This window comes from Colobus angolensis, unplaced genomic scaffold (genome assembly GCF_000951035.1).
Source record: "Colobus angolensis palliatus isolate OR3802 unplaced genomic scaffold, Cang.pa_1.0 Scaffold59, whole genome shotgun sequence".
NCBI lineage: Eukaryota > Metazoa > Chordata > Mammalia > Primates > Cercopithecidae > Colobus > Colobus angolensis.
In genome coordinates this window covers 2,951,836-2,974,035 of record NW_012119487.1, presented here as the reverse complement: position 1 = coordinate 2,974,035, position 22,200 = coordinate 2,951,836, and the positions used below count along the sequence as shown (strand labels likewise).

The window sequence follows — 22,200 nt, the reverse complement described above, 5'->3', positions numbered from 1 at the left end:
TTTGTTGCCATTGCTTTTGGTGTTTTAGTCATGAAGTCCTTGCCCATGCCTATGTCCTGAATGGTATTGCATAGGTTTTCTTCTAGGGTTTTTATTGTTTTAGGTCTAACGTTTATGTTTTTAATCCATCTTGAATTAATTTTTGTATAAAGTGTAAGGAAGGGATCCAGTTTCAGCTTTCTAAATATGGCTAGCCAGTTTTCCCAGCACCATTTATTAAATAGGGAATCCTTTCCCCATTGCTTGTTTTTGGCTGGTTTGTCAAAGATCATATGGTTGTAGATGTGTGGTGTTATTTCTGAGGCCTCTGTTCTGTTCCATTGGTCTATATCTCTGTTTTGGTACCAGTACCATGCTGTTTTGGTTACTGTAGCCTTGTAGTATAGTTTGAAGTCAGGTAACGTGATGCCTCCAGCTTTGTTCTTTTGGCTTAGGATTGTCTTGGCAATGCGGGCTCTTTATTGGTTCCATATGAACTTTAAAGTGTTTTTTTCCAATTCTGTGAAGAAAGTCATTGGTAGTTTGATGGGGATGGCATTGAATCTATAAACTATCTTGGGCAGTATGGCTATTTTCACAATATTGATTCTCCCTATCCGTGAGCATGGAATGTTCTTCCATTTGTTTGTGTCCTCTTATTTTGTTGAGCAGTGGTTTGTAGTTCTCCTTGAAGAGGTCCTTCACATCCCTTGTAAGTTGGATTCCTAGGTGTTTTATTCTCTCTGTAGCAATTGTGAATGGGAGTTCACTCGTGATTTGCCTGTTTGTCTGTTATTGGTGTATAGGAATGCTTGTGATTTTTGCACACTGATTTTGTATCCTGAGACTTTGCTGAAGTTGCTTATCAGTTTAAGGAGATTTTGGGCTGAGACGATGGGGTTTTCTAAATATACAATCATGCCATCTGCAAACAGGGACAATTTTACTTCCCCCTTTCCTTTTCCCAATTGAATACCCTTTATTTTTATGTCCTGTCTGATTGCCCTGGCCAAAACTTCCAACACTATGTTGAATAGGAGTGGTGAGAGAGGGCATCCTTGTCTTGTGCCAGTTTTCAATGGGAATGCTTCCAGTTTCTTCCCATTCAGTATGATATTGATTGTGGGTTTGTCATAATTAGCTTATTATTTTGAGATACGTTCCATCAGCACCTAGTTAATTGAGAGGTTTCAGCATGAAGGGCTGTTGAATTTTGTCAAGACGTTTTCTGCATTTATTGAGCTAACGATGTGGTTTTTGTCATTGGTTCTGTTTCGTTTATTGATTTGCATATGTTGAACCAGCCTTGCATCTCAGGAATGAAGCCAACTTGATCGTGGTGGATAAGCTTTTTGATATTCTGCTGGATTTGGTTTGCCAGTATTTTATTGAGGATTTTTGCGTCGATGTTTATCAGGGATATTGGCCTCGAATTCTCTTTTTTTTGTGTGTCTCTGCCAGGTTTTGGTATCAGGATGATGCTGGCCTCATAAAATGAGTTAGGGAGGATTCCCTCTGTTTCTATTGATTGGAATACTTTCAGAAGGAATGGAACCAGCTCCTCTTTGTACCTCCGGTAGAATTTGGCTATGAATCTGTCTGGTCCTGGAGTTTTTTTGGTTGGTAGGCTATTAATTATTGCCTCAATTTCAGAGCCTGTTATTGGTCTATTCAGAGATTCAGCTTCTTCCTGGTTTAGTCTTGGGATGGTGTATGCATCCAGGAGTTTATCCATTTCTTCTGGATTTTCTAGTTTATTTGCATAGAGGTGTTTATAGTATTCTCTGATGGTAGTTTCTATTTCTGTGGGATTGGTGGTGATATCCCCTGTATCATTTTTTATTGTGTCTATTTGATTCTTCTCTCTTTTCTTCTTTATTAGTCTTGCTAGTGGTCTATCGATTTTGTTGATCTTTTCAAAAAACCAGCTCCTGGATTCATTGATTTTTTGACGGGGTTTTTATGTCTCTATCTCCTTCAATTCTGCTCTCATCTTAGTTATTTCCTGCTTTCTGCTAGCTTTTGAATTTGTTTGCTCTTGCTTCTCTAGTTCTTTTAATTGTGATGTTAGGGTGTTGATTTTAGATCTTTTCTGCTTTACTTGTGGGCATTTAGTGCTATAAATTTCTCTCTACACACTGCTTTAAATGTGTCCCAGAGATTCTAGTACGTTGTGTCTTTGTTCTCATTAGTTTCAAAGAACATCTTTATGTATGCTTTCATTTTGTTATTTACCCAGTAGTCATTCAGGAGCAGGTTGTTCAGTTTCCATGTAGTTGTGTGGCTTTAAGTGAGTTTCTTAATCCTGGGTTCTAGTTTGATTGCACTGTGGTCTAAGAGACAGTTTGTTGTGATTTCTGTTTTTTACATTTGCTGAGGAGTGCTTTACTTCCAATTATGTGGTCAATTTTAGAATAAGTGCGATGTGGTGCTGAGAAGAATGTATATTCTGTTGATTTGGGGTGGAGAGTTCTATAGATGTCTATTAGGTCTGCTTGGTGCAGAGCTGAGTTCAATCCTGGATATCCTTGTTAACTTTTTGTCTCATTAATCTGTCCATTATTGACAGTGGGTTGTTAAAGTCTCCCATTATTACTGTGTGGGAGTCTGAGTCTCTTTGTAGGTCTCTAGGGACTTGCTTTATGAATTTGGGTGCTCCTGTATAGAGTGCATATATATTTAGGATAGTTAGCTCTTCTTGTTGAATTGATCCCTTTACCATTATGTAATGGCCTTCTTTGTGTCTTTTGATCTTTGTTGATTTAAAGTCTGTTTTATCAGAGACTAGGATTGCAACCCCTGCTTTTTTTTTTTTTTTTTGCTTTCCATTTGCTTGGTAGATCTTCCTCCATCCTTTTCTTCTGAGCCTCTGTGTGTCTCTGCACATGAGATGGGTCTCCTGAATACAGCACATTGATGGGTCTTGACTCTTTATCCAATTTTCCAGGCTGTGTCTTTTAGTTGCAGCATTTAGACCATTTACATTTAAGGTTAATATTGTTATGTGTGAATTTGATGCTGTCATTGTGATGTTAGCTGGATATTTTGCCTGTTAGTTGATGCAGTTTCTTCCTAGCATCGATGGTCCTTACAATTTGGCATGTTTTTGCAGTGACTGGTACTGGTTGTTCCTTTCCATGTTCAGTGCATCCTTCAGCAGCTCTTGTAACACAGGCCTGGTGGTGATTAAATCTGTCAGCATTTGCTTGTCCGTAAAGGATTTTATTTCTCCTTCACTTATGAATCTTAGTTTGGCTGGATATGAAATTCTGAGTTGAAAATTCTTTTCTTTAAGAATGTTGAATATTGACCCCCACTCTCTTCTGGCTTGTAGGGTTTCTACTGAGAGATCTGCTGTTAGTCTGATGTACTTGCCTTTGTGGGTAACCCGACCTTTCTGTCTGGCTGCCCTTAACATTTTTTCCTTCATTTCAACATTGATAAATCTGACAATTATGTATCTTGGGGTTGCTCTTCTCAAGGAGTATCTTTGTGCTGTTCTCTGTATTTCCTGAATTTGAATGTTGGCCTGCCTTGCTAGGTTGGGGAAGTTCTCCTGGATAATATCCTGAAGAGTGTTTTCCAACTTGGTTCCATTCTCCCCATCACTTTCAGGTACACCAATCAAACACAGATTTGGTCTTTTCACATAGTCCCATATTTCTTGGAGGCTTTGTTTGTTTCTTTTTACTCTTTTTTCTCTAAACTTGTCTTGCTTTATTTCATTAATTTGATGTTCAGTCACTGATACCCTTTCTTCCACTTGATCGAATTGGCTATTGAAGCTTGTGCATGCATCATGTAGTTCTTGTGCCATGGTTTTCAGCTCCATCAGGTCATTTAAGGTCTTCTCTACACTGTTTATTCTAGTTGGCCATTCCTCTAACCTCTTTTCAAGGTTTTTAGCTTCCTTGTGATTGGTTAGAACATGCTTCTTTAGCTCAGAGAAGTTCGTTATTACTGACCTTCTGAAGCCTACTTCTGTCAACTCATCAAAGTCATTCTCTGTTCAGCTTTGTTTCATTGCTGGCGAAGGGCTGCGATCCTTTGGAGGAGGAGAGGTGCTCTGGTTTTTAGAATTTTCAGCTTATCTGCCCTGGTTCCTCCCTATCTTTGTGGTTTTATTTACCTTTGGTGTTTGATGTTGGTGAACTACAGATGGGGTTTTGGTGTAGATGTCCTTTAGTTGATGTTGCTGCTATTCCTTTTTGTTTGTTAGTTTTCCTTCTAACAGTTAGGTCCCTCAGCTGCAGGTCTGTTGGAGTTTGCTGGAAGTCCACTCCAGACCCTGTTTGCCTGGATATCACCAGTGGAGGCTGCAGAACAGCAAATACTGCAGAACAGCAAATACTGCTGCCTGATCCTTCCTGTGGAATCTTCATCCCAGAGATGCACCCACCTGTATGAGGTGTCTCCCAGTTAGGCTACACAGGGGTCAGGGACCCACTTGAGGAGGCAGTCTGTCCATTCTCAGAGCTCAAATGCCATGCTGGGAGAACCACTACTCTCTTCAGAGTTGTCAGACAGGAACGATTAAACTTGCAGAAGTTGTCTGCTGGCTTTTGTTCAGCTATGTCCTGCCCACAGAGGTGGAGTCTACAGAGGCAGTAGGCCTTGCTGCACTGCAGTGTCCTCCACCCTGTTTGAGCTTTCCGGTCTCTTTGTTTACCTACTCAAGCCTCAGCAATGGCGGACACCCCTCCCGGAGCCAGGCTGCTGCCTCACAGTTCAATCTCAGACTGCTGCGCTAGCAGTGAGCAAGGCTCCGTGGGCGTGGGACCCGCCAAGCCAGGCATGGGAAAGAATCTCCTTGTCTGCCAGTTACTAAGACCTTGGGAAAAGCACAGTACTTGGGGCAGGAGTGTCCTGTTTTTCCAGGTACAGTCTGTCATGACTTCCCTTGGCTAGGAAAGGGAAATTCCCAAACTTCTTGTGCTTCCCGGGTGAGGCGATGCCCCGCCCTGCTTTGACTCACCCTCCATGGGCTGTACCTACTGTACAACCAGGCCCAGTGAGATGAACCAGATACCTCAGTTGGAAATGCAGAAATCACCTGTCTTCTGCATCGATCACTCTGGGAGCTGCAGACTGGAGCTATTCCTATTTGGCCATCTTGGAATGGAAGCCTGCATCAATGTTCTTAGCCAGATCTTCTGGATAATTTGCAGCTTCTATGTCAGCCCTTGCTGCTTCAGTTTGCACTTTTATGTTACAGAGATGGCTGCTTTCCTTAAACCTCATGAATCAACCTCTCTTAGTTTCAAACTTTTCTTCTGCAGCTTCCTCTCCTCCCTCAGCCTTTGTTAAATTGAGGAGAGTTAGGGCCTTGTTGTGGATTATGCTTTGGCCTAAGGGAATGTTGTGACTCCTTTAGTCTTTTACACAGACCACTAGTACTTTATCTGTATTAACAATAAGGCTGTTTTAGTTTCGTATCATGAGAGTACCACTTTTAATTTCTTTCAATAACTTTTTATTTGTATTCACATCTTGGCTAACTGTTTGTGACAAGTGGCCTGGCTTTCAGCCTGTCTCGGCTTTTGACATGCCTTCCTCACTAAGCTTAATCATTTCTACTTTTGATTTAAAACGAGAGATGTGCGACTCTTCCTTTTGCTTGAACAGTTACAAGCCATTTCAGGGTTATTAATTGGCTTAATTTTGATACTGTTGTGTCTCAGGAAATAGGGAGGCCCAAGAAGAGGAAGAAAGACAGGGAACAGCTGGTCAGTGGGGCAGTCAGAACATACACATTTATCCACTAAGTTTGCCCTCTTATGTGGGTATAATTTGTGGTACCCCAAAACAATTATAATGGTAACATCAAAGATCACCGGTCACAGATCAGCATAACAGATGTGATAATAAAGTTTGAAATATTACCAGAATTGCCAAAATGTGACACAGGAACACGAAGTGAGCACATGCCAATTGGAACAATGGCACTGACAGACTTGGTTAACACAAGGTTGCCACAAACCTTCAGTTTGTAAAAAATGCTGTATCTGGCTGGGTGCAATGGCTCACACCTGCAATCTCAGCACTTTGGGAGGCTGAGGTGGGAAAACTGCTTGAGCCTAGCAGTTTGAGCCCAGCAGTTTGAGACCAGCCTGGGCAACAAAATGAGACCCACTTCTCTATAAAAAATTTAAAAAATTAACTGGAGGTGGTCGTGAGTGCCTGTGGTCCCAGCTGCATGAGAAGCTAAGGCAGGCAGATCTTGAGCCCAGGAGGTTGAGACTGCCGTGAGCTGTGTTCACATCACTGCACTCCAGCATAGGCAACAGAGCAAGACCCTGTCTCAAAAATAAATAAATAAATAAAGGTTTAAGAAAAATTGCAACTAAAAAAATTCATTAAATGTTCTGTTAAGAAAATGTCAAGCAATCCAGAGCCCTTAACTGCTGCCATCAGAAGGATGATAAGGCTCAAATGTGGCATGCCTCTTTGGTGGCTGCTGGCACAGGGATTCAGGCCTAGAAAACAATTGGTACAAAGTAGTATGATGGTTGTCTGGGAAGTTACTCATCACTCAAATTCAGTGACCTAGTCACTCTCTTATATTTAAATCACACTGAAAGGGTGCAAGTAGAATATGAATGATTTAGAGTTTTAGAGAATAGTGTGGTGTGTGTGGGAAAGGGGGAAAGGTGAGGAGGAAAAGTTTACAGTAGCATTGGAATTAAATCCCAACCTGCCAAATACTTGCCAGCATCAGGCACTGTCTGCCCTTCTCCCTCTGCACCCCTTTCTCCCAGCTCTGTTTCTCATCACTCTAAGTTACAGGTAAGGTTGGAGGGTGGCGTGGCAAGTGAGATCAAGGAGAGAGGAATGGGGAGGCAACTTTGCTCACCCTTCCAAAATGGTGGCATGGAAGGGATTAAGAGGTAGAGCTATAGGATGACAGGTGCACTTTATTTCGTGGCATGATGCAGCTGATTTATGACTGGCATGTAACTAGAAGGCATGTGCATCTGGCTGTAGCAACATGCCTGGTGTTGTGTGTGGAGATTGTATTGGTGTCGGTAAACTTTTGAGAAATACTTTGGGCAGCTGGGTTACATTGTGGATTTGATAATTCATACTAAGCATATAGAGGATGCATATCAAGCCATCGTTTACATCCTCTAAGCCAAAGGCTCAAGGACAAGAAAAAGAAAACAAGTCAGCAGAGGGCATCAGTTACACAGCTATACAAAATTTCAAACCCATTGTATTTAAGGAAACAGGGCTGGGACACAGTGCCATCTTGTGGAAGTTATTGATTTCCCTTTTTATAATGAGATGCAATTAGAGTCTTGAAATTCTTGCTGAATTGTGGTTTGTAAGGTCTTCATAAATTCAGGAGGTAAATGGCATACTGGGGTTTGATAAATAATAGCACCTGTATTTTAGAGCACCCAATCCATGCTGGGTAATATGCTATGCATGTTGTGTGTGTGTGCGCGTGTGTGTGTATTTGAATTTACGTCTTACAACGATCCTGTAAGAGGCTTTGTTTCAGTTTCATGGTTGAGGGGACTGAGACTCAGAGTGGGTTAAGTATTGCCTAAGGCTATGTTGCCAACTTGCGCTAATAGTTTGGTTTTCTTACACAAAGCCTGTGCTTGTACCCGAATGGCACCCAGGACTGAAGGATAATGGTAGGCAGTTGCTTTTAATGCTTTGTCAAATCCCTCATCATTCCCTTCATCCCTTATTCTCTTTCCCCAATATCCAACAATATTCCCCAAAATCCAACAAAATATTTCGTGTCTACATAGGCCTCCCTCTACTCACCTTCTACTGTTCAGATTTTATAATGTGTGGCATCAGGAATTTATTGACAATAAATATTTTTTGAGCACTTACTGTATGACAAATACCATTCTGTGTGCTTGGAATATATCTATACATAAAAAGCACAAAGGTTCTTGATCTCGTAGAGCTTACATTAAGCAAGAGGAGACATATAATAAACATAAATGGAAGACAGTAAGTGCTATGGAAAAAAGAAAAAAAGTGGCATAGCATTAAATAAAGAGGTCAGAGTAGGTCTCATGGGAAAGGTAACGTTTTACCAAAGACTTGAAGGAAGTGAGGGAATAATTCAGATTCCCTGGGGAAGAGCATCCCAGTCAGAGGGAAGAGCTGCTACAAAACCTTTGGGCAGGAGAATACCTGGTGTGTGGGGGGAATAGCAAGGAGTGGCTGAAGTGGAGTGAGCAACCGAAGATGAAGTCATAGAGGTAATGTGGGAAGCTAGATTATGTATGACATTATAAGCTATTAAAAGCTTAGGCTTTTACTGTGAGATGGGAGCCATTGGAGGGTCATGGAGAAAAAGAAGATATGTATTTTGAAAGGCTCATTCTGGTTGCTGTAGGGCAAGAGTAGACACAGGAAGAAGTATTAGGAGGATTTTGCAGTAATCCAAGCAAGGGATAATGGTGGCTCAAAACAGAGGATGGCAGAGGAAGTGGCAGAAAGTAGTCACGTTCTAGATATAATTTGAAAGTAAAGCCAGTGGGGCTACCTGATGTATTAGATGTAGGGTGTGAAAGAAAGAGAAGAGTTATAAATTAAGGTTTTTCCCCTGAACAAACTGAAATATGGATATGCCATTAATTGAGATGGGGGCAGAAGGGTGGTAACTGGAGATTTTTGGGAGGAAGATGAGGAGTTTAGTTTGGTGCATGTGGGGGTAGGAAATGTCTTGAAGACATTTATATTCCCTGAGTAGGGAATATAGGAAATATGACCTTGGAGTTTGAGAGAGATGTATGAAATTCAATATAAATTTGAGATGTATTGGCAATATAAATGATATTTAATGCTGTGAGACTGAATGAGATCACCAAGGAAATGGGTATAGACAGAGAAGAGGACCAAGAACTCCAAAGTAAAATGTTGAGGAGAAGAAGCAGCAAAGAGATTTTGACAGCAAAACCACTGAGGCAAGGGGAAAATCAAGAGAGTTCTGTGTCCTGGAAACCAAGCATTGAATGTGTCTCCAGAGAGCGTGGGTGATCAAATGTGATCAGATAAAAACATGATAAAGCAAGTAAGACAGCTGAAAATTGACCTTTACATTTAAAAGAGCAGGTTTTTGTTGGAGTGCTGGGAATAAAAACCTGTTTGGTGTGGTTTAAGAGAGAATAGAAGAGAAATTCAGCAGCAAATACAGACAACTTTATAGTTTTGCTTCAAAGGGGAGCCAGGAAATAGGACAGAAACTAAAAGGGAAAGTGAAGACCAAAAAATGATAGCATGTTTGTACCTTGATTGAAATGAAATGGTAGAGAGTTGATGGTTGATGGTGTGAGAGGGAAGAATTGGTGGGGAAATACTCTGGAATGCACAAGTGCAAAGCCTGGCTTTTGACAAGGGCAGGGATGGTTGATCCATGGGAACAAGTGGGAAGATAGAGTATAGATGAATACCAGCATTAGTAAATGGGTAGATGAGGTGATGAGATTCTTTGGGAGTTCTTTTCTGATTGCTTCAATTTTCTCAGGGAAGTTGGAGGCAATGAATCAGCTGAGATTGAGGATGGCGGAGTGAGAGAAAACGTGTGAAACAACTTAGGACAGTGGGAGAGTGAATGAACTAGGGATACTTAGTATAATTGCTTGACAGTATTAAGGGATCACTTGAGTATGGTGGTGATTAATTTAAGGTGAAACCAGTTATCCTGGCTTTGTTCTTTGCTTGTGTGTGTGCTTTCCAGACCATGTACAGTTACATGGGTGCAAACCAGAGCAGGTAGAGAGTTAGATTTACCTAGAATGGTGGTTTTAACAAATTGAGAGAAGGGCAGGGGAGATAGGTATATATGCATGGGCATGATGATAATGATTGACCATGGAATTTAAGTTGGGTAAGGAGAGTGAACCTTAAGAAGGGTGAAGGACAGAGGGCTGAGGGACAGCATAAAGGTTAATAGATTGGAGATCCAAGAGATTAAAACAATAGAAGTAGGCTAGAAAGATAGGATATAGAGAACAGAGAGTGGGGAAAGACAAGGTTTTAATTTTGGAAATAAGTAGCTGAGATAGAGTGGAGAGCAAGATCATTGCAAGATCTCACTACTTAGCACTCAAGTAGAAGAAAGAAAAAGATCGTTGGAAGAGTGAAGTCAAGAAAATGAGAGGCAGGGTGGGGGTGGATTACCAACAAGCATATGAAAATTCCCAAGAATTAAAACAGGAGTATCACTGGAGGGAGTGACATTGAAACAGTAGCTAAAATCATCAAGAAATAAGGGAGAATGAATTGGGCATTGGTAGTTAAAAGCAACACATAGGGACATATAGGTAGTGCTATAATCTGATGCCATGAGGTTCAAATCTGGGGGTTTTAGGGAGGAAGAAAGAATAATGATCTGAAAACAAAACAAAAAATGAGGATAACTACCCCACTTCAGGCTTAGCAGTGTGAGGGCTGTGGGAGACAAACTGCCACCTTTTGAAAAGGATGCAGGGGAGGCAGTGCTTTTAGAGAAACTCTGGTTTGTTAGAGTAAGATTGTGAAGTGCATATCCAGAGAATAGGTTGAAGATATAGGGAATTTTGTTGATCATGGGCAGTGAATTATAGAGGAGACAGTGGAAGGGTTACAGAAGTTTGGGAGAGATGGGAAAACAATAGGAACATGCAGAACTGCATGGAAATTAGTGTGGAGAGTGGCCTAAAAGTCTAGGGGTTCTTGGATGATTGACACAGGCTGGGATAAAAGGTTAATGATACAAGTCCCAGTAAGTGTAAGGCAGATAGCAGTAGTGAGTGTGAGTGGGTAGGTATGGAGGGGTGAATTTTGGGGGCTTCCTCTTCACCTTGAAGGAGATGTGTTCTCAGAGTGTTGGCCTTTTCACATCCTCATGAGCATATTATTGCTCACTAACGGGATTAATGTGCTAATTCTCTGGGTGATGTGCATTTTGACAAGGACCTTTTGGGGATAATGTCACAAACTTCCTCAGAACAGTGCAAACTTGTAATAGCGAGCAGTATCATTGTAGTGCTCTAAAAATTTTGATTTTGGGCAAAGTTATCAGAGCTTAGGTGACAGCCAGAGTTTGACCAACCTTCTGTGGAAGGTCGGGCCTGATAAGGTATACTCCTTTGGCCACCAAGAGGGCTCAGGAGAGCTCAGCTGCAGGGGAGAGGCAGATTAGAAACAGCTGAAGGCTTGTTGGGCATGTTAGCTTAGACCATGCCTATAGTTTCTGCTTTAGTTTTCCTTTTGTAACTCACAGATGCCATCAGTGTTGGTTTGTTTAACTTGGCAAACAATAACTATCATCGAAAAATTAAAATGCCATTTTCCCCCAGGTATATTACTATGATTAATGAGATAATTTCCCCAGTGGCGTAGTCAGGAAGCAGCCATTTCCCAATTGGTTGGCATGTGCTCAGCACCACAAGTCTGGCAACAGTATTTGGTGCTGCCTCCTTATGCCCATCAGGTAATGCAGGGGTCAAAGTACCCAAGGAAAGGGCTTAGAAAGACAAATGGCCTTTTCTGCCACCAAATGGCACCAACTGGCATTGAGAATCAAGTAACATACAGTATGAGCCTAAGGTCTTCTGTCCTAAACAGACTAGCTCTGTAATTCTTTGACCATAATACTATTAGGATGATAGAACAAATTGATTTTACTAATGCTGAGGTCCCTCAGGTTCCCATGAAATGTGGTTCAAGAGGAGCTGCTTCTACTTTACAAGCTCTATTGGCTCACTGCTTGCCACTCCAGGCTGGCCCTGTGGCCTTGTGCCAGGCCCAAGTGACATTTGGACTGGTTAGTGAGAACACTGTGGGCCTCACACTCTTTTTGAGTTGCAAAATAAATAGATGTTTAAGGCATTGAGCAGATTTTGTGGATGTAGCTAATATTTTTGTCTTTAAAAGAAAAAAAAAGAGTCAGAAGGAACCATGTCTTTGGCTCTAACTTGCTCTCCATTGCCTTCTGAATGTACCCTTGGAGATAAGAACAAGGAGACCGGGCACACTGGCTCACACCTGTAAACCCAGCACTTTGGGAAACTGAGGTGGGCAGATCACTTGAGGTCAGGAGTTTAAGACCAGCCTGGCCCACATTGTGAAACCCCATCTCTACTAAAAATACAAAAATTAGCTGGGTGTGGTGGCAGGCATCTGTATTCCCAGCTACTCTGGAGGCTGAGGCATGAGAATCGCTTGAACCTGGGAGGCGGAGGTGGCAGTGAGCCGGGATCGTGCCACTGCACTCCAGCCTGGGAGACAGAGTGAGACTCCATCTCAAAAAATAAAACCAAACAAAAAAAAAGAGAGAAGGGGATATAACTCCTTACAGCCTGAAAGGCTAACTTTTTGATAATGTTATGTGGAACATCAAAATACTTTGTTAGCTGTTCTGAGAGGCAGAACCCACATCACTGACTTCTTGGTTACTGCGTTGCAGATCCTTAAGTCTCTTTGGTCTTCTGGGGCTTCCTTAGGCTTTCCTTATTATCTACTCATGGCTCATGTTCATGAGGTTTATTGAAGATGTGAACTGGGGCTGAAAATTGGGATGTGACACAATGTACGATAAATTTTGATTTGATTAAAAACCGAGTATGGGAGTAGGAGTTTATAGTGTTGACTCATCCAATAGCCTGCCACCTAGTCTGATCTTAATATGTTGACAGTATTTAGATTCAATAGTAACTTGTAGCATCAAAAACAATAACAAAAATATATACAGATGGTCCCTGACATACAATGGTTCAACTTGGAATTATTTTTTTGTCTCCTCTGTATATTTTCAAGCAGCCTGGCTTCAAGCTCACTGATTCTTTCTTCTGCTTGATCAATTCTGCTAAGAGCCTCTGATGGATACATCCTTCAGTGTGTCAGTGGCATTTTTCAACTCCAGAATTTCTGCTTGATTCTTTTTAATTATTTCAATTTCTTTGTTAAATTTATTTGATAGAATTCTGAATACTCCCTTTCTGTGTTATCTTGAATTTTTTTGAATTTCCTCAGAACGGCTATTTTTGAATCCCTTGTCTGAAAGGTCACATATCTCTATCTCTTCAGTACTGGTCACTGATGCCTTATTTAGTTTGTTTGGTAAGGTCATGTTTTCCTGGATAGTCTTGTGCTTGTGGATGCTTGTCAGTGTCTGGTCTGGGCTTGTTTGTACCTGTCCTTCTTGGGAATGTTTTCCAGGTATTTGAAGGGGCTTGGGTGTTAGGATCTAAGTTTTTGGCCACTGCAGCCATATCTGCATTAAGGGGTACCCCAAGCCCAGTAACGCTGCGGCTCTTGCAGACTCATAGAGGTACCACCTTGGTGGTCCTAGATAATATCCAGAATAATTCTCTGGATTACCAGGCAGAGACTCTTGTTCTCTTCCTTTACTTTTTCCCAAAGAAACAGAGTCTTTCTGTGCTGAGCTGACTGGAGATAGGGGAGGGGTGACACAAGCACCCCTGTGGCCACCACTACTGGGACTGCCCTGGGTCAGACATGAAGCCAGCATAGCACTGGGTCTTGCCCAAGGCCCACTGTAACTATTACCTGGCTACTATCTATGTTCGCTCAAGGTCCTAGGGCTCTACAATCAGCAGGTGGCAAAACTAGCAAGGCTGTGTCCTTTCCTTTAGGGGCTCAAGTTCCCCTGGGCCCTGGGTGAATCCAGAGATGCTGTCTAGGAGTCAGGGCCTGGAGTTGGAAACTTTAGAAATCTACCTGATGTTGTATTCTACTGTGGCTGACCTGGCACCCAAACCAGCAAAGTCCTTCCCACCCTTTCCTGCCCTTCCCTAGGCAAAGGAGTTTTTCCTCATGTTCACCACCACCACAGGCCCATGAGGGGTACTGCCAGGATACCGCCAATGTTCACTTAAGGCCCAAGGGCTCTTCTGCCAGAATGTGTTGGATGTTGCCAGGAAAGTGACTTACGCTTCAGGGCAGTGGGCTCCTCTCTGGCCCAGAATAGGTCTGGAGATGCCATCCAAGAGACAAGGACTAGAATCAGGGACCCAAAGAGCTGGCTTGGTGCTCTTTCTCACTGTGGCTGAGCTGGTACCTAAGCGTAAGACAGAGTCCCCTTTATTCTTCCCTCTGCTTTTGTCAAGCAGAAGTGGTCTCTCCTCATAGCCATCAGACCTGTGAATGTGCTGGGTCACATCTGAAGCCAGTGCATTTTGGAGTCTCACCTGAGGCCCATGGTATGTACTACTTGGCTACTGCTACTGATTTTTCAGGGTCCAAAGGCTCTTTATTCAGCATGTGATGAAATCTGCCGAGACTGGGTTCTTCCCTTCAAGGCAGTGGGTTCCCTTCTGGCCCAGGGTATATCTAGAAATGTCATCCAAGAGCTAGGGCCTGCAATGTGTGCCTCAGGATTTTGCCCAGTACCCTATCCTACTCTGGCTGAACTGGTATCCAAATTGCAAGACAAAGTCCTTTTCACTCTTCCCTCTTCTCTCCTCAAGCAAAGGAAGGAGTCCCTTTTAGAGCCATAAGCTGTGTTGCCTTGGGTTGGGGGAGGGGTGATGTAAGCACTTACTTAGCCATCCTGGCTGGTGTCTTACTAGATCGTGTGATCCCCAGTCCACTGGCTCAGAGCCCAGCACAGCATTAGGACTTGCCTGGGTATTGTAGTTGTTGTGGCCCAGACAGGCTTTCAAGTTTATTTAGGACCTCAGAGCACTTTAGCCCATGGTGGTGGAGGTAGTCGAAACTCAGTTTCTGAAACCTGGGATGGGCGATTCTCCTCTGGCTGGGGGTGGTCTAAATGGTCCCTCCACTGGCAACAGCTAAGTTCTGCCCAGTGTTGGCAGCGCTGAATTGTCGAGTCCCACAATCGCTGTGCCCTCCCTCCAGGTGCACAGATTTTCTCCCCACACTATGTGGCTGCTGCCAGGGGATGGGGGAAGGGTGGTGTCAGCAATTCAAGATTGTCTTTCTTACCTTTTTCAGTACTTCTTTCAGCAACACGAAGTTAAAACCAGGTACTGTGGTCACTTTGTGATCACTGATTTTTGGTTCTTATGAAGGTGCTTTTTTGTTTAGATAGTTGTTAAATTTGGTGTTTGTTCATGGAGAACAATCAGTGGAGGCTTCTGTTTGGCCATCTTGCTCTGCATCCTCCCCAACTTATGATTTTTTAACTTTATCATGGGTTCATCAGGGTATTGCATGCATTTTTGACTTACAATATTTTCAACCCGTGGTGGTTTATTGAGATGTAACCCTATCATAAGTGCACCTGTACTATGGTAATAGAGACAGCTAGTATATCCCTTTAAATAGGAAACATATAGTGGTACAGTGTCATAAGCTCAATGTAATTTATTCAGATTTAGACCCTAGTAATTATGTCTATACAAGTTTTTTTTTTTTTTTCTTTCTCAGCAATCTTAAATTCCTGTGACTGAATTTCATTGTTTTAAAATGCATTCACAGTTGAAAAGGTTTACTTCTGAATCTCAGGGAACTGCACTAAAGAATCTGGTATCAATTTTCTGAGGATTAAAAAAAATCATACTTAATGCTGAGTTATATTAAAGATGTTGGCAAGTACAACATTTTTTTCTAACTATAGGATAAAGAGCATTGAAATGTATCATGCTCCAAACCCATTAAAAGTATCTTCACCTGTAACTGAACATCAGATGTTATTATCTTACTTCCTTTTGGCTTTCAACTTCTAGGCTGTCTGTTGAAACACCCCTCAATGTTTATGTGGCCTCCAAGGCATACAAACATTTTCAGGGAAACCCCATAAGGAAAGAATTGGAAGTTTCATTTATTTTTTTCCTACCTTTAGTTCTCTTTTTTCCATCTTTCAGATCTTTAGATGTTCTGAGTTTTTGTAGCTGGAGACTGGGGAAACCTAGCTCCCCTCACTGTGGCCAGTGGAAGACTGCTGTGGAGAACCTGAATCCAAAGTGTTTTTGTTAGGAGACAAAGTAAACAGGCCAGTTTAAAGTTTCAACACCAGTATGCCTCTTTCTCTACCAACACCTGTGTGATTTAGATCCTGAATCATATAATTCCATTCAGAATGAAAAGTTCGGTTTCTGATTGGCTGAAATGAGTTCTAGTATTCCTTTCTTTGTTAGAAGTCAAAGTCACCATGTTCTGGAACATTAGCATGTGTTGGGTAAAGTTGATAACAGGATACTAAAACTCAAATAGCTGCTTCAGTACTGAAGTCAGAACAGTTCTATCTGGAAAAACAACCAAATATTTCTCGTATTATAGCACTACATTGTAATTGCTTATTTAGCTATTTTGTAAGCTACTTTTATTCTGTTACTTCTCTGCTACTCCCAGGGTCTAGGACATTATCATGAATTCAAGAAACGTTTGATGCATAAATAACGGAATGATAATATATAAGGAATATTATGTTTACTAAAGGCACAATAGTTTGGCTTTTCCTGACTCCTGAGTTATGATCAACTCTGAAAAAGGGAGTAATTTTTCAACTCTATTAAACATAGTGGGGTGGAAGTGGGGGTAAGAAGAGTTGGGGAAGGGTACATTATGAAACACAGAAATACTATTTACTAAATACATATTAACAAATCTTAGCATAATTTAATTTTACTCCAGGCTGCCCCCCTATCCTCTTCCCCTACCCTCTTTTTTCTTGCCTGTAGAATGTAAGGAAGGGAACACACTTCTTTGTTAAGGAAAACTGAGTAAGGTTGTCATTTCATTCTGTTATGACTGGAGTTTTTCCTTCTCATTGAAGGAACTGACCGTTCATCAGGTCAATTTAAGTTTTGAACATCTAAACTGTGTAACACTGCATATAAAAATAAGTCCACGTTTAAGACAAAGTAGAAAAGTACCAAACACTTTAAAAAAAATGAATTGAAGAAAACCTTGTCTTTGACAACTTCTGTTTTTATTTGGGGAGGCGGTATGAAATCATCTAGGTACATTTTTGTCTATTGGGATGAAGAATGCTATCCAGTAAGAATATTGATTTAAAAATCAAATGCCCGGACTGGAGGGGAAGGAAAGGACAAAAGATTGCATGCTGTGTGCTACTTTGCATCAACTCAATTCCTTTCTGCTATACATGAGCTTCAGTTGATGCCTTGGTCTGGAGCCTTTGAACTTTCTTAGTTACCAGTGATTTTAATGGTGGTCACTGGACCGGGGATACAATTAAAATCATATAACATGCCATATGAAAATTTTAAACCAAGAAACTGATTTTTCATTTTCAAGTGGGGAATTCAGTCCTTAAAAAAAAATTGTGGTCCAAAGAAAGAGCATTACTAATGAGGACTCTCCCTTTTTACAATTGAGGGTTCCCGCCTACATCTTCCTAATACCTCCTTTGCCAGGGCTTGCCTAGGTCAGATGAGAAGTAAATAGAACTGATGAATGATTTTTTTGACTCTCTTGTCATGTAGTTTTCTATTTTAATATGCTGAAGGGGAGCACATTCAGAACTGATCTCATTTGAGAAGGACTACTTTTAAGTTCTATTTTAGGCCACACAAATTTTCAAAAAATAAAATTCTGAATTCAATCTTAAACCCTTGGGAAGGCTTCTGATCACATATTTGGTGGAATATACTATATTACCTAAATAATAAACATTTTATTTGGATACATCTTTAGGATGCTTGTTAAAAAGTTATAGATTAAAATTTTAGTGTTAGAATTATGATTTGAGGATAGAGGAATAAAAAGTTTCCTTTTCCTTCAAACTTGTATGGATTCCATTTTTCTAGTGTTTTACTGACATCATGAAGAGTCTTTCTTCTCAAGGTGGCAACATGTCCTTGCCTTGTACTTTTATTCTGAATGATACGGTTTTTCTCCCTTGAATTTCCCATATAGAATTTATGAGGTTTATGTGTTTTAGCTCTACAGTTTCTTCCATGATCTTACATTTTATCTCCTATAAGAGTGTTTAGAAAAACAATAAAAATAGGAAAAAATATTTTGGCACAATAATAAGTAAAAATGGGATTCCTGGAGGTGGATTGGAATTATTTAGTCTTCTGTGTCTTTTCTAGACATCCATAAATTTTCTTTTTCTTTTTATTCTTCTATTGGACAGAAATTTCACTTGAAGGTAGATTATTAGTCTAAAAGACCATCTTAAATCACAATGCTTTAAGAACTTTTGAATTAAGCTGCTCAGAGGAACACATAATATATTCACCTTACCTTGTTTTAGTTGAAACAAATTCTTTTCTAAATTTAGGTCTTCTTTAAAAGAAGAAACAGAACACACTTCATTTTTATATAGAATAAACTTTGTTTTTATTATAGACATGGATGAAAAATAAAAGTTTTTATGTACATACGACATATAGTGCAAATGAAAAGCTTTTAAATACCACGGATGGACATGTTGTTGGAAACAAAAGGAGATGAATGATGGGGGTTAGGATGGTCGTCCTGGAACTGCAGGAGGGGGCCGCCTAGTAAAAACAAAACAAAACAAAATAACAAAAAGAAAGACACAGATGCAGAGGAAGAAAACAATGTTTAAATTATAAAATAAACCCAAATAATAGCATGCACAAATAGCTCACGAAAGTCAAATTCAAATCACACCCAAAAACACGCAGACATGCAAAGGAAATGAAAGGACATCACATGGCTAAGTTAGCAGTTCCCAGGACTTTTCCTGGCTACTAGCAATGTTCTAGGTATGAGCAATTTGAGCTCACTCAAAAAGCTTCTTATTTTGGACCATGGAATGATAAATCCATGCACTCTTATTCAGGAGAACTGGGACTAGTCCCCAAGCCAAATACCTTTATAACTTGCATATTTGATTCTCAATCCTGATTTTAGGACACTCAGTTATTTCCAAAGATTTCAATGAATGTTGTGAAATCTCCATGGGGGAGAGGGAGTTGACATAGCCAATGGCAGGTGAATTTTTTTTTTTAAGTGAGTTAAATTAGAAGGTGTCAAGGGATCAAATGAGCAATGTAATCACAATGCAGAGAATGCCAGAGGTTGATCTCAGAAAAAAAGGGTTTGTAAATAAGAATTTGCTCCAGGTGAGTAGTCCTGGTGTGTAATAGCCTGGATTCAGGCCTAGGGAAACCAGGAGGCTAGGTCTGGCCCATGGTGACCCCAGGATTTTCTAGGATTTCCCTCTGTCTAAGTGCTAGGTATAACCGTAATTCTGATTTATTCTGAAGTGGGCCAAGGGTAAATGAAATCTGGTCTGCCAGATCTTTCTCCGTTTCCCTAGGCTGGCTTGCATTTCATCAGACCTATGGATAATGAAATGAGGGTCCAAGTTGTGCTTCATTTGCCATTAGCCTTTCTTGTGTTCAACAGGGAGATGATTTGCAGCTAGAGAAAATACAGTAAACGCTACATTGCAATGAACAGCTTTGTAAGTAGGAAAACAGCAGGCCAAATAAAGCTTTCCCTCTGGTTTCTGGCAGAAGTCTACACTTTAATTTCCCCTTTCTAACCAAACCATTAATGAACTCAACATTATAGCAAGCTGTAGAATAGTGAGGTTATCTCAAGACCCTCCTCTCTTTGACTTCTTATCTAGGTGTTCAATAACATACTCATCCATCTTATTCTTGTTACACTTCAGTGAGTGGAGCAATGAAGTCTATAAAAAAACAAAAACAAAAACAAAAATAGAAAAACTTCTTTTTCATTTTCTGTGAGATGTCAGTGGAGCCAAACTGACTGGTCTATTTCTGGGCAGGGGTAAAAAATGATCTTACCTTCCCCAAAGTCCAAAATCAATTTTTCTTCAGTCCAGTTTAAGCTGACTACACTAAAGAGGCCTCCCATCCATTTAAATGATGGAGAACTTGTTATTGGTACCTAACCTTTCAACTTCAGGGCTGGGGCGGGGGCTAGGGGGTCTCCAAGGCTTTAGCTTTAGAGATCCAGGTAATGGGTATCCCTGGTGTTTTCATGAAGAAAGTGTAATTAAATTTCTGTCGAGCTCAATGAGATTTATCACCTGCCCAGAAAACAGAAACTATTTTTGAGTTCTGAAGGGGCTTTAGAACACTTTAATTACCTCAGCAGGGTGGGGAGGTGGGCCATTAAACTGAACAGCAAGTCCACAGTGCTGAAGCGACATTCTGTTAGCATATGCCAAAACACTTTCCTGTTTGAGCTAGTTTGGTGTTCTGATCCAGAAACAGGATCAGAAACTTTATGTCTTGGAATATATTCCACTGACAGCTAGACTGTTTGCTTGAAACATCACGGTGACATTTATATCCTCAGACAGTTTTTTCTTTTCATCCTCACTTTACTGTATCTACCCTTCCTTTCATTGCTGAAAAAGCATTGTTGATGATGATACCATTTACTGGGTCAAAATTAGCTCTATTGAAGATATGGGCAGTTGGGGTTTTTGCTCTTTCTTTTGCATAATTTTTATATTACTTATACAGTGCCGAAATGTTTAAAGGCAAGTGATGCAAATATTTGGACTTTTTACATGTAGAGCTACAAAGGTACCTCATACAATTGCCACTCCCATGTGAAAGTTGCAGTACAAAATTGGAATACTGAGTTGCTAACAAATTCTTAAGCTCACCATCCTAGTATTCAACATATAAGCAAATTTACCTAATCAAGACTATAATTTTAGGTTATATTTTCTTAAGCATTTTGAAAAATAACTTCAAAGCAGAATGTTTTGGCCAAAACAGGCAAAGGAGTTTGGAAAAGCTGTATCTGGAACATGGGTGTAATTTATATATAAAACGCTCAATTATTAACAAGAAAGATGAATTACCCACTTTTTTTTGGCTTTATGTCAATGATGCAATTTGGTCTTATGGTGACATTCCTCTGGCAAGATCTCTGAGGAAGTCTTTCTTATAGCTTTTTTCTTTTCTGTTAAAATCTCACAATAAAGGACAGGTGCAGTGGCTCATGCCTGTAATCCCAACACTTTTGGAAGCTGAGGTGGGCGGATCACTTGAGGTCAGGAGTTCGAGACCAGCCTGGCCAACGTGGTGAAATGCCATCTCTACTAAAAATGCAAAAATTAGCCGGGCATGGTGGCACGTGCCTGTAATCCTAGCTACCGGGGAGGCTGAGGCATGATAATCACTTGAACTTGGGAGGCGGAGGTTGCAGTGAGCCAAGATCATACAACTGCATTGCAGCCTGGGCAACAGAGCAAGACTCTGTCAAAAAAAAAAAAAAAAAAAAGGCAATAGGAATAGGTATTCTTCAATATTCTTCTCTGATGATTAATCTTAAATCAACCTGGATCCCTTCCTTCACAATAATATCATGGAAGTAATTTAAAGAATCTCTTTTTTGGAGAGTCAGAGAGAAAAGGTAAGGTATAAAATTATCTGAATCCTACGTCAGTCTGTCATTAAGACTGAATGCATGTATGCCTCTAAACTGCTTTTGTGCCACCTGTTCCAATGTGACTTTCCTCCTTAAGAGTCAGATACTGCTTTGACAAAGTACCAGAGCTCCAGATGTATTACCCTTAGTTGAGAGCTCTTGTTGCTCTTACATTTGGTCTTTTTCTTTTTTAAGAGATGGTGGGGTCCCATTCTGCTCCTCAGGCCGGAGTGCAGTGGCATAATCACAGCTCACTGCAGTCTCAAACTCCTGGGCTCAAGTGATCCTCCTGCCTCAGCCTCCCTGGTAGCTGGAACTACAGGCATGAGCCACTATGTCCAGCTAAATAAACTTTTTTTTTTTTTTTTTTTAAGAGATGAGGTCTTGCTGTGTTGCCAATCTGGTCTCAAACTCCTGGGTGAACTGATCCTCTTGCCTCAGCCTCCTGAGTAGTACATTTGATTTTATCATCCAACTTTTTGTTAGTGAGAGTCTGTACTGAGGAAATCACACTCGATGGCTTTTCCTCTGGCTTAAAGCCACTGAAGCAGTTTCCTAAGGCATGTGCCTCAGGACACTAGTTGTGTAAGATGTTCTATGGTCAAATGAGTCTGAGAAATATGTAAACATTACTCTTTTCTTGGAGAGTCACAATGCAGTCTGATTTTAAGGCTTCTGTGAAGTCTTTCAGTAAAGAAACATTTGATTTTTAGTCATTATTTCTCAAGCATATTTGGCCAAAAAATGCTTGGTGTATGTGTATGTAAAACTTATTAAGATCTCATGGAATGCACTTTGAGAAATTTTGAATTAAGGTTTTAGTTTTAGCCAATATCTCTTGTATGTATTCTAATTATTAGGCTGCCAAAATGTAAAAGAACATTAGTAACAGGTCTGAAAAGTGGCTATGCCAGGTGTGGGTTG

The 22,200-nt window shown here is 40.7% G+C and overlaps 2 protein-coding genes across 2 annotated transcripts in view; both read right to left on the bottom strand.

Annotated features, from left to right (window-relative positions):
• The window catches only part of LOC105526349 (chromosome unknown open reading frame, human C1orf105), a 48,584-nt gene extending 32,612 nt beyond the window's left edge, over positions 1 to 15,972 (bottom strand). Inside the window, exon 1 of the mRNA XM_011962311.1 lies at positions 15,755 to 15,972. Within this exon, the coding sequence (XP_011817701.1) occupies positions 15,755 to 15,775 (21 nt within the window). The 5' untranslated portion in view covers positions 15,776 to 15,972. The remainder of the gene's footprint in view (positions 1 to 15,754) is intronic.
• Positions 15,973 to 18,203: 2,231 nt separating this feature from the next.
• Positions 18,204 to 22,200, bottom strand: part of DNM3 (dynamin 3) — a 579,299-nt gene continuing 575,302 nt past the window's right edge. Inside the window, exon 21 of the mRNA XM_011962308.1 lies at positions 18,204 to 18,389. Coding sequence (XP_011817698.1) covers positions 18,353 to 18,389 — 37 coding nt within the window. The 3' untranslated portion in view covers positions 18,204 to 18,352. The remainder of the gene's footprint in view (positions 18,390 to 22,200) is intronic.